The 17,053-nt window shown below is 39.8% G+C and overlaps 1 protein-coding gene across 3 annotated transcripts; it reads left to right on the top strand.

The window, feature by feature from the left end:
- The first annotated feature begins 1,878 nt into the window (after window positions 1-1,878).
- osbpl11 (oxysterol binding protein-like 11) lies at window positions 1,879-16,243 on the top strand. Of its 3 annotated transcripts, none has more exons than XM_036569072.1 (13): window positions 1,879-2,277; window positions 2,771-2,839; window positions 3,479-3,654; window positions 3,953-4,032; window positions 4,291-4,434; window positions 5,153-5,351; window positions 6,741-6,883; window positions 9,590-9,730; window positions 10,098-10,548; window positions 11,577-11,763; window positions 12,819-13,001; window positions 13,774-13,927; window positions 14,317-16,243. In XM_036569072.1, the coding sequence occupies exons 1-13, from the start codon at window positions 2,162-2,164 to the stop codon at window positions 14,401-14,403; spliced, it is 2,130 nt and encodes a 709-aa protein (XP_036424965.1). In that variant the 5' UTR covers window positions 1,879-2,161; the 3' UTR covers window positions 14,404-16,243. The 3 variants fall into 3 exon arrangements, with proteins under 3 accessions (XP_036424965.1, XP_036424956.1, XP_036424947.1); XM_036569063.1 differs by having other exon boundaries at window positions 4,246-4,434; window positions 9,596-9,730; XM_036569054.1 differs by having other exon boundaries at window positions 4,246-4,434.
- Window positions 16,244-17,053: the final 810 nt, after the last annotated feature.

Below are 17,053 nucleotides of genomic sequence, written 5' to 3'. Positions count from 1 at the left end.
TTTTAATGTGCAATTTCTGCACTTAAATATAGACTGAATGAGCCTTATAGTCCCAGAGGTCCATTCCTACTGAAGTCAGGGACAGGAGTTTCTAATGCACCAGAATGCCTACCTTCCCATAATTTATTTATACTGCTGAAGGATGGTGTCTACATAGCTGTTTATGTGCATGTCATCTCTCTGTTGGACTGAAAGAATTTCCATTTCAGTCAAAGGTTTATGATGAAAGGTCATTCCCACCAGGTAGAGGAGAAAAAAAAAATCAACTTTTTTTTTAAATTATTCCTCTCCTTCTCTGCTTCTGTCAATTTTGACTTAGTATCTCGAAATAATGACTTATTTTCTCATAATTATTGACGTACTATTTCCAAATAATGAGTTATTCTATTTAGAAAGTTAAACTTTCAAGAAGATAACATAGTAGGTCAGAATTATAAGAAAATAAGTCATTATTTTGATAAGTCAGAATTTAGGGAAAGTTAAGTTATTAAGTATTATGTACCTGCCAGAAATGTGTGGGGAGGGGACTTTTCCCCCTCCGCTACCTGTTGGGAATGGGCTTCCAAAGTTTCAAGACTGTTGTGAACATGATGTTAAATACTGCAGATGTTACAGTAGCTTAGTACATTTTTTAGGTGTTTGACTTCCATCTTTATTGTTTACATTAATGGTAAATGTATTTATTGTGATAACTAATAGCCATTTTTCCCTCTTAATTCTACTGTTTTTTTGCATCATGTTGCCATTATTATACTGTTTGGTTTTCTCACTTTCCTTTATGTGATGTGCGAATGGACTGGAAATGTTTTCCTTTAGCAGTGACATTATTGAGATTATCTAAACACACTGAAACCTCACAGCAAACTTTGTAGGTATTTCACCCGTGGTTTATGTGAAAGATGATAGTACACATCTGTTCTTGTTTTATCATTCTAATACTGTATGTGTTTTTTTTTGTGACATATATATATATATATATCTCAGGGTAGAACACATTCTGCATTGACATATCTGCCCCCTTTGTTTATTAAATTAAATGTGGTCTCAGACACAGATTAAGCATAGGTTTGTACTAAATGATCCTCTCATTTAGAATTTAACACTGATAATATTTTTATCTATGGAATAATGTGTCTCAACTTTGTAATTTACAAATCATATTTTCCAATCACATGCACTAACTACAGTTCATTTCATTTTACAGTAGTCAGGACGGGAACAAAACTAACAAATGAATAATGAACATGCCAAATTGAGAGCAGATTTCTGGGATAAATGGGTCATGAAGGGAAAGAAACTGGATGTATGACAGACCAAAGACAACTCTATGCATAACTCTTAAGGATTCTCCCTCAGAAAACCATATTCCGTTTTGTCATTCAGTTCCTCCCTTCTCCATTTTATGTCTAACTGCACCTTTCATGTAATTTGTGTAGGATTATCTTTGTGTATTGGTTTCACACCCTTGTACGTTGAACATGTATTTTGATGGCAACAATTAAACATAAACCTCATTGTGGAACAAATAAGTACATTTTAGTGTGTGTGTTTTTTTTTTCGTTTTTTTTGTTAGTTTAAATAAACGTTTGCGTTTTGTGTTGAATACAATTTTAAAAATAGAAAAATGGGCGAAAATGAAGGCGCTGCTTGCTACCATGACAACAGCCAACATTTTCAGGAGAGACTTTTATGTTGAAAAAATATATTAAAGGCCCGACTCTTGAGTTCTGTATTTATTACAGCTTTTTTGAGTAAAAATATGACTCTGAGCATAGTGAGTAGATTTACATTTTAGATATAGTGTACATATAAATTACAAACTGTCCATTTTTTAAATTATGAGTTTGAAAAAGCGTTTATACCCTTTAGCTTACTAGAAAGAAGCCCACAAACCACAGAGAGTCACATGATCCAGATGGATACTGTGAGCCCTGGCATGGAGGCAGAAAGCTGAAAAGGTGCATAAACATTTTTTTTCATAACTGTACTTGTCGTGCTCGGATATTTAGAGCTGTATAATGGGGGAGACGTTGATAAAAGTAAATAATTCAGTCTGTCGCCGACATTATTAACATTGGCCGAGCTCACTAGCCCCGTAAACACCTACCTAATCTCGGCTCGGCTCTGGTGAGGCCACAGCGGCTAAAGCTAACTAACGACAATGCAGGTGGAAACAGCGGGAATACGAGTCTCTGAAAGTGAGAACAAACTGGATGTTCACACCCAGAGCTCGACGCAAGGCTCCTTCAGAACAAGCTCCAAAAGTTGGCAGTACAGGTAACTTTTATGCTTTTTAAAATGTCTAGTTACTAAGTCTGATGCTGGCCCGGCTAGTTAAAGTTAGCCGTTAGCCGCCCACTCCTTTGAGCCAAGGCAGTTCAGTCAAATAACATTAACCTTAATTGAATCGTGTTCTCAGTGCATATGTGTTTTAGGAATCGCTTATTTCCCCTTTTTAAGGGTATATAAGGTAGGAGAGTAGTTGTTCTCTGTGTAAGTATTCGGTAGGTCACGAACAGAGGACTTCATGACCCCTTTGTTGGTTCCTAAAAAAAAATCAAGTCATACAGGTTTCTGTTTTGATGTAATTAAAGTCAGGATTGACCTGGCTAATATTATTTTACAAAAGGGATGTCATTATTATGAGGACAGTCTGTAAGTTTTGTTGCTTTTGTATAATAGTTAAATAGCAGGGAGGGACATATGTAAGCAGGTAGCCTACAAGTACTGACAAATGGATAATGTACTCCCTCTTATTTACTGTTTGAAGTGATCACATGGAGAATGTGGATGGATATTTGATGAAGTACACAAATCTGGTAACTGGATGGCAGTATCGGTGAGTACTGGCTCAGAACCTTCACCAAAAAGATAAGTGGTATTTTTCTGTTGCGCTTTCAAGTTATACTGATGTGAGACAGTGACCTTTTGTGCACTGAATGTGTCCAGAAGTGCTTGGAAGCCTTTTCTAGTTAGAGTGTTTGGCCACTTTAAGATGTCAGTTGCACACATCTTGTATAATCCTCATAGAAAAGCACTCAAGTGAATGAGATGCTCTGGAGCAGCCACACATGAGCACACTGTCACCATGCACAATTTCCAATCCTCAGCTAGAAGGCTGTAAAGCTCCCCAGCAATGGGCTGTGGAGTAGTAATACTGTGTTCTTTGGAGTGATGGAGATCCATCCAGTACCTCTGAGAAGAGGTGTAGTGGTATATTTTGATTCAAAATTAATCATAGAACACCAGTACTTAACCTCACTGATGCTCTTGTGGTTGAGTGCGATCATCTTCACAAAATCTAGTGTAAAGCCTTCCCAGAAGAATAGTGACTGTTACTGTAGCAAGAGAAGATTAACTCCCCATTAATACACTTGATTTCCTTAGAAATGTTGGATGAACAAGTGTCTACAAATATTTGGTTATATAGTGTTTATTGAGTTGGTCAACTGACTGGATTTTTTTGGTCTGTCTTTAGATTCTTTGTACTCAACAATGAGGCAGGGCTGCTGGAGTATTTTGTAAATGAGCAGTCTCGGCTGCAGAAGCCCAGGGGCACTCTTCCTTTAGCAGGCGCGGTCATCTCCCCCAGCGATGAGGACTCACACACCTTCACCGTCAATGCCATTAGTGGGGAGCAGTACAAACTCAGAGGTGCTTCTCTCTTTATGTTGTTTCTGTCTTTTTCATTTCTAACCTTTGTAACACATTTGACAGCTGTGTTAATGCTTAATCAGCAAGTTTTCATCAATTGCAACACTGCACAGAGAAGTTAGGACTATTCCATACTTCCTCTCCATATTATGCTTATTTTTAAGTGAAGGTACTTTTTTTATAGAAACTATCACTAGTTTTCATATAAATTGTAGTCATGGTACACTCTTTGAAGGTCATTTCTTATGGTCTGTGTGGACTTTGTGTGTAACAAGCTTTTTGTGTATGACTGTCTCAGCTGCTGATGCTAAAGAGAGACAACACTGGGTGAGCAGACTGCAGATATGCACACAGCATCACACAGAAGCCATGGGCAAGGTGAGAAAGCCTAGTGTGTACTCTCTGAATGCCTTGGTACTTGTTACTACATGTCAACTTCTTTACAGGTGTTAATAACAGCCTGTTGTTAATAATAAGCTTGATGAGGATCCAGTGTTGTAGCGGTACTAGACTGTACAAGATACAGTTGCTCTTTGGCCTGTGCGTGTCTAATTGATGGCCAGCTTTAAATGCTTCACTTTTATCCTGAAGACAAACCCACCGCTAAAGACTCGCAGTCTGTCCACAACGTCTCAGGGCAGTGCCAGTTCTCCTGGATCCCAGCGCAGAATCAGCTATAATACCGGCTCCCTGCTAGGCCTATCCCAGTTCCACCGTGGCTCCTCACCTTACTCCAGCAAGCGCTCCCTGCTTCCTGACCACTTGGTGGAGGCCCGTGAGGTGAGACCATATTTATGGAATTTGTGCTGCATTAGTGTCAGAGACCATAGAATCAGAAATGAAATGTCATGGTTAGTAGGGGTGGGCAATATGACAAAAATATAGTACTGCACATCACTACATCCAGTGAGACAGGACCAGTTATAGTATCGTGTAGTCATTGAACTCCTAGAATGGTTTGGCATTCAAACTTGCTCTCTTTCCACAGCACAGTTAAACCTTAGGTTGCTGTTTCACCTGTCTTATTCTCCTTTTAATAATAGATTAGAGTTCTGTCAGTGTTGACAAGTCACCTTGAAATTAAAATGGACATTTTGACCTTGTTACCTAATTATCATGTCTCATTAAGCACAATTCATTGTACCATACCAATTAAAAGACAAAATTCTTGTTTTTCTGTCTGTCAAATATTTTAGCTGTCTCTAAAACATTATTGGCTATGTAACAATGCACCTCTGGACAGGGAGAAAATACTAACCAATAATATCATGTTTCATCTCCCCTTCCCTCCACCCCCACCTAACATCAAAGGAAAATGCTCAGCTAGCTCAGAGACCCCCACTAATACAGTGTTTCAATCCTTAATGGTGGGAGACTCTGATGCTTCACTTATTCCACCAAGGGCCACATTAAATGTAGGGTTGTTAGTGATTTATCACACATGAAAAGGCTTCAGCAGACAGAGAGGATAACTTTCATGTTGTCCTTTGTTGTGCAGATGATGAGCCAGGCGCAGGGCCAGCACAGAGACCTGGTTCAGTGCATTGAGGGCCTGCCGGCCAGCCAGGGTCCGTCCCCGCTGGATCAGGACCTCCTGCTGCTCAAGGCGACTTCACTGGCCACCATGACCTGCCTCAGCGACTGCCTGCACATCCTGCAGCTTCAGCAAGTGGCGCGGCAAAAAGTTCCTCTCGGAGGTGAGGAGCACCTGAACCTGTTATTTCTCAAAGTGCTGATCAAGAATCAGTTTCATGTGTCCATTTAATCATATTCATCTGCATGTGGCAAAAATAGGTCAGCTAGAATATATAACTTGGATATAAGCATTACTAATAATTTATTTTGTGTCTAAAAGTACAAATCCACAGGTTTTTTGGGATGGCTCCCTTGCTAATTATAGAGCTCTAAGCTCACGCATGCACCATGTTTAAAATAATTAAAATAATAATAATAATAATATTAATGGTAATTATGAATCCTTCTGGACTGTAGAATTGTGTGCATGCAAGGGCAAATACCACGAAATGCTAAATAATGCAGGGAAGCTTGAGAACAGGATAAGCCGTCTTGTTCAAAATTCACGATCAGACAGTTACAGAATACCTTAAATCACTTACTCTCTGTGACTCATTAAGCCCTATGTTTAATCAAGGCGTTTAACATAGCAACCAGTATCTTACGTAACACCAGAAAGTCTCCCTGCGCAGCTCGTAGGTTCTGTGTTTTTAAGTGACATAACAAATAAACGTCACTACTTTTCATTTTCACTATACAGATCTCGGGTGTCTGTGGTAGCAAATCAGTTAATCCAAGGTCATGTTCTTGTCTGTAGAATTTATGACCTGGGGCCCTGGCCAGGGAGTGGAATATAGTTTCATAATGGATGAGGAATTGTATCTCCCTCTGATAGGCCAGTCCAGGTAACCAGAGCTTTGAGGGCGTCACCCATGCGAGCCACCCGTCGGCTTCCTCAAATTGTGCCCCTGTGCTGCTGTCAAGAAACCCTGTTACTAATGCATAAACAGATCTTCTGTCTGAGTAGACCGTTTTCCTCAACCTAGTGCAAGTGGGCAGATTATTTGTTTTGAATTCCTTACAGCTAGTGCCTGGTCAATATGTGGCTAGCTGCAGGCTTTTTGTAGACAGATGAACAATGGTGGTCTTCCAATTGTGCACAGCTTCATACTTTGAATTTGATCGAGTTACAAAGCATACATATTTTATAGCTCTCTGCAAGGAAAGGAACATACGAACCAGCCACCAGTCAGTGGGGTGTATCAGTATTTTAGTTGCAGTGCAGACCCAGTTAGATTAAGAGGTCAGGATTCCCTCATAAGCTTTAACTGGTTGCCATTAAGCTGAAACAGTAAGAGTAATCTCCCCACCAAAGCAGTAGTTCAGCTTTGGACAGCGCTGTTGTGCAGATGCTTGTCTTTGGGTTCGGGTTGCGAATCTGAACTTGAGGACAATTGTGAGGCGATTGGACACCTGGAATTCTACTTGTGACAGAGCCTGTGACCTGTGGCCATTCTGTGTAGAGTCCGGTGACATGAGTAGTTCTGAACAAGGCTCCATTTGCCCCGCAGGGCCAACCATCGAGTGGCTGGAGCCCAAACTGCCCGACATCCTGAAGAATGGTGGTGCTTTGGCCAGCATCACCAAAGACAGCATCAAAACGCAGGGGACAGTTCTAGAGCCCATTGAAATGGACTCCTGTGACATCGCCGGGGTAAGAGAGCCTTTACATCACGTCTTTCTACACAGTGTATACTGCTCTCAGCTTGGACTATATACTGTAAATTGCTCTAAGCTTAGACTATATAATATACATTCAGGCAAATGGTTATCTGTCTTCAGAATTAGATAAACAATATTATCGTGATGAAAATTCAGTGACAAAGTACCACATGTGAGCATTACGGAAACTTACTCTATAGCTTACGTTTTCCCTGATGGTAATGTTACTACCTGGGCTAGTTTCTAATATTGCTTAATAATGTATAATGATAACTAACAAACTAAACTATTTTGTACAGGCTGCATGTAACACTGGTAAAATTTAGTGGTTTCACACATTCATTTTGTTGATTACCAAAATATTGCCAAACTGCCTCATTACTGGACTTTTTCTGGACAAGCTTGTTCATTGTACTCTCTACCGGGGAGAACAGATCTCATGTACCTGAGTTTCTTAGTTTCATTTGTATGTTCGCCAGCATTCCTGCCTATTACAATCTTTACAAGTGCCGTTCAAAGTATGTATGTGTGCAGTTAATTTATGTTCCTATATAGTAATTAACGTATTTTTAAACGATAGAATGATTTTCAAAGGGAATGGTTTAATAAAGGCAAAATAATGAAACAATGGCTGTGAAAGAGAATGAAAGAATAATAACTTTCACAATATTGGCACTTATTTAAATTACTGAGATATTCAACAATATCAGTTATCACCCCAAGGCTATATTATTTAAACATGATTATATGTTATACAGGTAAATTTTGAATTACAGTCAAGGGTTTTATCCATTCTCTACCTGTGCCAGACTCTGTATGTACTGTTGTTACATGAATGTGTTTGTCTTGGAAAAAATCCTGTTAGAACTTATCAGGAAGATGAAATTTATGTGAAGGAGGTTGCGGTTAAGCAGTTTGTAGATTAGCCTGTTATTGGAAGCAGGAACAGCTCCAGCCTCTTCCTCTAACTGGTTTCTGTCTGTTGGGCTGAAAGGTAATAGCAGGCTGAAATGTTGTCATTGTCTCATTTGCAGTCTACTCAACAACTGCAGCAGCTCAAACCTTCTTGTACACCAGGCATGTCAAACTGGGGACCTTCTAGGCCAAAGTTATGCAGAGATTAGCGTTTACCCTCATCTAACGCTCTGAATTAAGTTCATGAAGGCCTTGCTAATTGGCTGATGAGCTCAATCAGGTGTGTTTAATGAGGCAGTGTTTTGGCCCACGAGGGCTGGAGCCTGACACATGTGTTGTACACACACAAAATTAATGTACAGTTGTCTAACTGTTGTCAAAATTGAGCTAAGATTGTCTTGAACATAAAAGCAATCCTGCTCGATTGAAGAAACTTGGCCTCTAAACACTTAAACCACATGTTGTCCATGTCCATATCCATCTTTTAATTAGCAAAATCTGTCTGTTCATGTCTTGGAGGAATTGTCTCTCACTTATTTAAAAGAGACCTATATTCACTAGTGGTAGGCAATGTAATGGTAGGTTATCGAGATATCGAGATGTCTTATTCATTATTTATGTCTTGTTATATAACGTTTTCGAGCATGTGATGGATATCGGTACTTTTATCACACTGAACGACTGGATCTTTGGAGTTGAGACTGGGGTGTTCGCAAGAGCTGTATTTGGCACGCATCCCACTGTTGTTTCTCTGTTACAGGAAACATTGTCAATAAAGTAGTTGCTCACTGTTTTAGCCATATTTAGCAGAATGCCTCACATTTGTTAAAAGCAGTCTACAGTTTAGACTAGAATCTCAGTCGCTGAGAAAGAGCTGAATAGAACAGATGTAAAAACACTGATTGGTCTGTTTAGAACTGTTTAGAATTTAGAACTGAACAGAATAGGTTATGGTAATGAGATGAGAACTAGATTGTAAAGGTTGTGAATGAACTTTAAAGTTACTTGCCAAAGCTCATTATAAAAATATAAATGCTAAAAATTTGATGGTCTCCCTTCAAGAAAATTAAATTAGTGTGAAAATGTTCATGCAATAGAAGAGGGGTAAGAGGAGCTTCATCAATGTTAGTCACATCCTATCAGTATGAAATACAGTCAGAAGATTCTAACTGTTATTTGTAAGATGCTGTTTCAAAGACATGCAAAGAGAAAAGAAAACAAACCTATATGCTGTATAGGTTTTGTAAAATGCAGTAATGGGTCTTTGGTCCAGAGTTGAATCTTTTTACCAAATTTGCTGAGAAAATCAAAGAGTATCAATACTAGTGATAAAACCGATAGCAGTGTTTCCTGGATGAGTGCTGTCTGTAGGAAATGCAGTTGTGATTTGGTTGAGTATTAAATGTTTCTACCAAGTTGAATTGTCATCCAAGTTGAAAGTTCATTGACTCTACCTTGAAAAGTCACCAACACTGGGGTTCTGTGGAATGATAAAGAGGTTGAAAAGGAGGATTAAAAAGGACTGGGGAAACACAAATGGGTACACTGAGGATAGCCTTTTAACTTGTAAATTATAAAGGGCTGGAAGGAATTGATCTATGAATGAGTCAGTGGAATAAAAAACAGGATAAAAAAGAAAACATGTAGGACATAAAGAAAAGTTTTTAGCTTGAAAGTTATGAAAATAATTTAGAAAATTGTAAAAGAATAATAATAGCATAGTAAATCAGAATAAGAAATTATCTCAATCTGTTCAATTTGAAAATTGTAAAAATAAACCTAGGAGCAGGAGGACATTGATGCAGAAGAGGAGCAGGAAGACTCCTGTCCAGCTGAGGAAGAGGACTTGGGAGCTGTGGAAGAAGAGCGTAGTGTCATCCTGCACCTCCTCTCTCAACTCAAACTGGGCATGGACCTTACCAGGGTGAGCAACCTGACCCATCCTACACACCAGGAGTCCCGGAGGGCTGGTGTCCAGCATAGCTTGATGATTTCTCTAATCAAACACACCTGCTGAACCTGGAAGTTAACGAATGAGTTGAATCAGGTGTGTTTGAGCAGCGATATCACCAAACTGTGGTAGACACTGATCTTTAAGCATTCAGCTGCACTAATAATTAATAATAAAGAGAGGTTGAGTTAGATGTTAAGTGCTGATATGTTATAATTGTCAAATATTAGTAATGTAAGTGCTTTAGATACATATTTGCTCAATGTTTTAGTCTATGTAGTGATTTCTGAAGATCGCAGAGAACATACTGTTCACTGTTCATGTGCTCTCTGTCTTGTAGGTGGTCCTTCCTACCTTTATCTTGGAGAAGCGCTCCCTGTTGGAGATGTATGCAGATTTTATGTCCCACCCAGACCTTTTTGTGGCCATCACAGACGGGACCAGTCCTATGGAGCGGATGGTCCGATTTGTGGAATATTACCTCACTTCCTTTCATGAGGGCCGCAAGGGTGCCATCGCCAAGAAACCCTACAACCCCATCATTGGTGAGACTTTCCACTGCTCCTGGAGAGTGCCAAAAACGGCAACATCTCAAGGAGGCATTCAGAAAGAGGGCTCCAATCCATCAGACTGCTACCACCTGCGCTTTGTGGCTGAGCAGGTGTCCCACCATCCACCCGTATCAGGGTTCTATGCTGAATGCCAGGAAAGGCAGATGTGCGTAAACACACACGTGTGGACCAAGAGCAAGTTCATGGGCATGTCCATTGGTGTTTCCATGATCGGAGAGGGTAAGGCCTTTTGCCTGGGAATGCTCCTTCTACTGTTTATGTTTAGGTCTTAGTGCTTTTATCTTGCCCATTTCAAATCAAAAAGTCATTGTTTTTAATGCACATGTCCACTGTTTGTTACTTAATGCACAGTATATTTACTATTATTTATAGAAACATATTGTTTAGTTTCATTCCTTTTTAATGAAGAAACACAGTACTCTGCAAACGTCAGAGACCACATGTCAGAAACCGTAATATCCAGTCTGAATGTCCATTAGGTTGAAGCTATTCATTTTTCAGTAAAATAAACAGAAGACATACATTTAACAACAAAAATACACAGAATCCTCAACAAATGTTTCAGTATATAGTGTGTTCACATTTTGCCTGTATTACAGCTTCTGTCTTTTTGTGAGATTCGCTTTTACTTTTTCACAGAAATCTGCAGGGATATTTTTCCTCTGAAAAAAAACTCCACAGTTCAGTCTCAGAATTTGGTTGCACATTCTGCTTTTCATGATCAAGTCATCCTAAACACATCTAGTGATTTTGAGGTCTGGACTCTGGGGTGGTCAGTTCACTGTTCTGAAAACATTAGGAGTTTCTTTGTTTGATTTGCAGAATTTATTCTCGGTAACTTATTCTTGACAGCTACATATCCTTTCAGACTCATAGTGTTGTTTTCTTCTCATAGTGGAAGGATGGACAGAAACATCTGTAGATTTTTTCAGATCTAAAGGAAAACTGGAGTTTGATGTTTCTCCTCCATTTTGACTGGAAATTAAATAAATAAAGAATAGTCTCTTGACTTTTACATAGTACTGTATTTACCACCATTTCTATACTGTATTCACTGAATTCACCTTGTCAGTACCGTATTGTGTAGTATTTACTTTTAACAGCTCTTCATATTCCAATAATGACAACACTTTAGTTCTCTCTTTTTTGTGGTGATACTATGGAGTGCCTGTTCTTTTGTGGTTAATAGAAGGTTTCTCAGCAGTTTTTCACACATTCTTTGTAATTGTGTTTTTTTTTTCCTTCAGGTAATCTGCACTTGCTGGAGCATGGGGAGGAGTATGCGTTCACTTTGCCGTCGGCTTATGCCCGATCCATTTTGACCGTACCTTGGGTGGAGTTAGGTGGAAAGGTCAACGTCAACTGCACCAAGACAGGCTACAGTGCAGCCATCACATTCCAGACAAAGCCTTTCTATGGGGGCAAACTACACAGGTCAGTGACACAAGATCAGCTTACATGTTAAATGACTTTGCTGCTTCACAGTGTACTGTCTGAATGAAGATGTGATAAAACTGGATGTGCATAAAAGCTCTGTCCAAAAAGCTCTGTGCTGTTTGTTGGAACCTATGACAGAATATAACAGTATGATATGAGTCACAGTGGCTGCCTGATTTACAAGAAGTTCATTGTACTTCATTGCCCATAAATGTTACTCATCACTTTTAACTGGATGTTGCTCAGTACATCTGAGTGTGCCGAAAATCTTGTGTTGTAATAGTTTCAAATGTGAAGTGTATTTTAATTTTCAGAGGACTCATCGATACCTCATTAGTATCAGATAGTGTTCACTGTTTAAACAAAATTACAGCAAATACAGCACATTTTTACCATCACGCTTTGTCAAAAACATTTGTAGACACCTGCTCATCTGAAAGTTCTTCTGAAATCAAAGGTATTAATAAGGGGTTTGTCCCTCTTTGATGCAGTAACTCTAAGCTCTAATCTTCTGGGAAGGCTTTACACTAGATGTTGGAACATTGCTGTGAGGATTGGATTGAGCCAAAAGAGCATTAGTTAGGTCAGATACTGATGTTGGATGATTTTAGTTCTGGTTTATAAACTCCATTCCAACTCATCCCAAAACTATTACATAGGGCTCCATCACTCCACAGAGCACAGTTACACTGCTCTGCAGTCCAGTGCTAAAATGGTTTATATCATTCTGTCCAACACTTGGTATTGGGCATGCTGACCTTAGACTCGTATGCAGCTGCTCCAGAGCATACTATTCTATTGGCCATGCTTTTCTGTGGAGATCATGTAAGCTGTGTGTGCAGAACTTAACACCTGTGTCTGCAATGGGTGTACCTTAAAGTAGCTCACTTCACTAACAAGAAGGTGCTATCATACACCCATAAACCCAAATGCTCTCTTATGTTGGTCTCTCTTTCCATGTCACACACTCTGGTATTTTTGAGTGACACATGTCTCTGTTGTGAAAGCTGAGAGTCTAGGTTGTGACCGGAGCCTGTGTTTTTGTAATGCAGAGTGAACGCCGAAGTGAAGCACAACCCCACCAACTCGGTGGTGTGTCGTGTGCAGGGGGAGTGGAATGGTGTGCTCGAGTTTAGCTACAGCAATGGCGAGACACGAGTCATAGATGTCACCAAGCTCCCTGTTACCAGGAAACGAGTGCGGCCCAATGACCGGCAAGGACCTTATGAGTCCAGGTGAGGATTTCCTACAGCATCATTCTATTTTATTGATGATGAGATTTGTCCAATTGGCTACTTTTCCATTTGAGTATTAAATATTATAGTATATTTCCAATCACATTCATAGATAATTGGTTCATCACTTAGATCTGCCACTCTACATGAGCATAGGCATAATGAAACTGAAAATGCAGATCAGGTAAACAGAAAATACCTTAGAAATTGTTTGATATCACAAGACTCCTGAGTGATGGAACTGATCAAGTGTTGGCTCTTTTGTCGAGGGGATTGTGAGTTTGGTCCCCAGCCATGCTATGGCCATCCATTGCCGGTAGTTCACAATAAAATTATTGACCTTACTCTCTCTGGATGGAAGGTTGGCGCTCTCTTTCCTCCATCCAGAGAGAGTCAGTAAGGTCAATAATTTTATTGTGAACTACTGGCAATAGTTCACAATAACAGAATTGGCATTTATCATTCTCTGCTAAGCGCATTGAGCTGTCCAATGATGCTGCATTAGCAGCAGTTCTAGAAGATGCAGCAGCACTTCACTTGTCTCAGAGGAAGCATGTGCTAGCTTTCACCCTCCCAGCTTAGCGTTCTCATGTGTTAGGGAGAGACTTAGCTCATAGGTGGGATTTGGACGTGACTAAATTGGGGCAAATTTTGAGGAAAAAATCAAAGTCAGTGTACGTTACTCTCGTATCATTACATCCCATCCCATAGTAGATATGCTGTGACCCAAGCCTTAGCCTCAGCCTCTATCACTGAGCTGTTCTTCCTGCAGGCGGCTGTGGCAGCATGTGACAGAGTCCCTGCAGCAGAGAGACATGGAGAAGGCCACGGAGCACAAGCGCTTCCTGGAGGAGAGGCAGAGGAAAGAGGAGAGACACCGCACTGAGACCGAGACGCCCTGGAGGACCAAATACTTTGAAAGAAAAGTAAGCAGCCTCATCAACATGCAGCGAAATCTGTTCGCTACTCTTGCTGTGACTTTTTAAACCAAAAAAGAATTATTGTGTTGTTTGGTGTGTGGTGTAGTGCTTTGGATCATGTGAATCATGAAGACTGAATGCCTGTACCCTTTAATAATAGCTCAAATGCATAAAAATAGCTAAATTACATACAATTTGATCTGTGTTATTTTGCTCAATTCATTTTAGGTCTCCTGTGGTGACTGTGTGCTTCCCTTAGGTGTTTGTGTGGTCTGCTAAAGCTTATTTTGTCTTTCAGATGGATTGTTTGTGTACTTGTAAATTATTTACTTAAACAAAATGTGTACTTTTTTATTCTAAGCATGTTCTTTTCCCTGTTTTTTTTTTTTCCTCAGGGTGAAGGCTGGATGTATCATAAACCGCTGTGGAAAATGGTCTCGGGTCGGAGTTCCTCTCCTGCAGCCTCTCAAGCCAACCCCTGACCCCTTCACCTGCTGTAGCCTGGTCCCAGGCAGCTGTACTGCCCCAACACTGTCCCTGGGTCGGTGCTCCCTTTCTCACATATGAAGACACCCACACAAAGACTCTCCTCCTATACGATTTCCTATAACGCTGATATGGGTATAACACTGCGGAGAGTTGCTGTGGACTGCTGGTTTTACACTGAGAAGAATCTGACGTTCATATTTTGCATCCCTTGATTGATCCTTTTTTGTATAACCTCACAGTGAATTATTCTGATCCACAAGAGGTCCCAGCGTGCACAGAGGTCTTTTGTTGATGTTGCCTTAATGGGAGTTGTGCATAGAGAGGGAAAATGATGATATGTGAGGGGTATTTGGGAGAGGATTGTGATTGTGGATGCTTTATCAAGTCCTCTTGATCTTATTATGGAATGCTGTATATCTGACCATGTTATGGTCAAACATTTTCTCATACTTGTAAAATCTTATTTGATGTATTATGATTTTGATATAAGTAGAAACATGGGAAGGAGATCTGATATGAAATTGTGAGTTTTTGGCTGATGGCGAGCAGTGGCTTCTTATTCTTCATTATAGCTGAGGAGTCTAGATTCATGACTGAGACTTTGCTGGTTTGGCTCTTTTGGCTGTTGTGGGTAGCCAGGTGTTATGGGGGTTCTTGAGGATTGAGCTGTATTTGTTAAGGCTTCTTTTTCTCTTTCATTCTCTCCCTCTGTCTCTCAATCTATATTTCTCTTTGTACCTCTTTCGTTCTTTCCCTCTTTTTCTCTCTTTGATATAATTGCTCAGGTATAGGCTTGCTCTGTTTATGTTTGCCTGATGTTCTGTGAGCATGTAACATGTTAGCCCCAATTATAAACTGCGAAACAGTACTTTAGTTTAGCACTTCAGCACTAAGCCACTGGTTCCAGTCTCCATTATCTTCTCTGTTGGGATCTGCATTCTCTGCGAATATGTGGAACATCACCAGACAGTATTATTGCAAATTGACAAACTAAAATTCCACAGAACTGTGATCTGAAATGTGAAATTGCATGCAGTAAATGCTCACTAGTTTCAGATGAGCCTATACTTTTTACTTCTGGTGTGATTCTACCTCTCAACTGTGACTACTCAGTCTGAAAGGCAATCAAAATATGTTATAAAACAACATGTAGCTTGGATGGAACAGGAGTATTTGTTCTACTGCTACTTTACACTAAATTTGAACGACATTTTGAGCCATATAAGCCAGAAGGTTAAAAAAAAAGATGTTTGAAGGGTTGTGCTTGACTAAAGCGTTAATGATTTTAGATTTTAAACGCTGCATCTTTTGTTTTTGCCACAAAAGGACAGCAGTTTAGATGAGCATGTGCTGACAGAGCACAATTTAAACGCCTCTCATTTTGAAATCACTACTTCAGCCCTGGTTGGTCTTGCTGAGAAACTTGTGGTGCCTTATTTGTGTTAGTCTTCCTCTGGTCTATGCCCAAACACATTCTTTACCTTCTTCTATGAAATGCATTACAAGTGAAACCACAACCTGTGTACATATCTGCTCCCAGCTTCCTGACAAGGACACCTAGAATGTCTGATATCTGCTCTCCAGTCTGTATGTGTTGATTTAATTCACTTGGCTTTCCACTCAGAGGGCTGATTTTCAGAACACAGACTAGACAGATGCTAGGCTAACAGGTTTTTCCAGTGGAGAATCTACTTTCGATCTTGAGCTGTGTTCAGAAAACTGACCCAAAGTGTATATCTCGCTGAGCTGTGAATTGCACTGATGTTTTAATTACACTCCCAGTAGCTTGAGAAAAGTCCTGATGAATGAACTAATAAAATTGCTAATATATTAGAAGATGTTTATGGTTTCTTTGTGTTGGTTGCTTGGATGATGAATAATGTGTCTGCGTTAGCTTAAAGACTGAAAAAAAAGACACAGTCATACATAAACACTTTTATGAGTGTATAACCTGTACATTTGTGACACCAGTTCACAGTGACTGAAGGACAAAATGGCTCAATAGATCTGTTCCTTCATCTGTAAAGCATAAACAGCTTGGTTGTTTTCACAAAATATTATGAAAACAATTTTTCTTGTTGCCTCTGTACTCAGTGCATGATCTTAAATAGAACATAAGGCCAGAGATACCCCCTCCTCAGACTACTTTTTAAAAATTATAAGACAGTGTTTACTGATTGGCTGATTCCTCTAAACATTTTAATATTTAGGGGTGGGAAACATGACGATATTTATCATTATTGTGAGAAATGTTGCCATGTGCTTTTCTTAAGAAAATGTGGATATCCTTAATACTCAAAGCTACACTACATTTTGGGGGTTTTGGGGATCCTTCTGGTGGAAATGTGTAATTCCACACAACGTTCGGAAGAGCATTTTGTAACATTAGTTGTAGCTTGGTCCCCTTCCCGAGCAGATGAGTCTGGTGATTGCTAACATGTTGAAAGAGTGTTTGGAGAACTCAGTCAAAACCTGCTGAAGGACGCAAGTGCGACCCAAACATCATGTCGCCCTCATTTTTGAGCCTGTGCATGTGATGTTAATATGTAGAGAGATGTGATGTGATCTTAAAAACTCTCCACGCCTCTGACTTTTCAATTATTTCTGGCTTTACAAGGTGACTCACAGAAGTGCACAGACAAC

Source organism: Colossoma macropomum, unplaced genomic scaffold (assembly GCF_904425465.1).
Source record: "Colossoma macropomum unplaced genomic scaffold, Colossoma_macropomum, whole genome shotgun sequence".
In the NCBI taxonomy this organism is placed as follows: Eukaryota; Metazoa; Chordata; class Actinopteri; order Characiformes; family Serrasalmidae; genus Colossoma; species Colossoma macropomum.
Note: the sequence above shows the minus strand (reverse complement) of the source record. Positions and strands in the feature narration are given on the sequence as shown.

Bases quoted from the DNA above. Each gene is read 5' to 3' on its own strand.
- osbpl11 (XM_036569054.1), top strand. From the start codon at position 2,162: ATGCAGGTGGAAACAGCGGGAATACGAGTCTCTGAAAGTGAGAACAAA. The intron at 5,352-6,740 runs GTGAGGAGCACC...TTTGCCCCGCAG, and splicing joins GCAAAAAGTTCCTCTCGGAG to GGCCAACCATCGAGTGGCTG. The intron at 9,731-10,097 runs GTGAGCAACCTG...TCTGTCTTGTAG, and splicing joins TGGGCATGGACCTTACCAGG to GTGGTCCTTCCTACCTTTAT.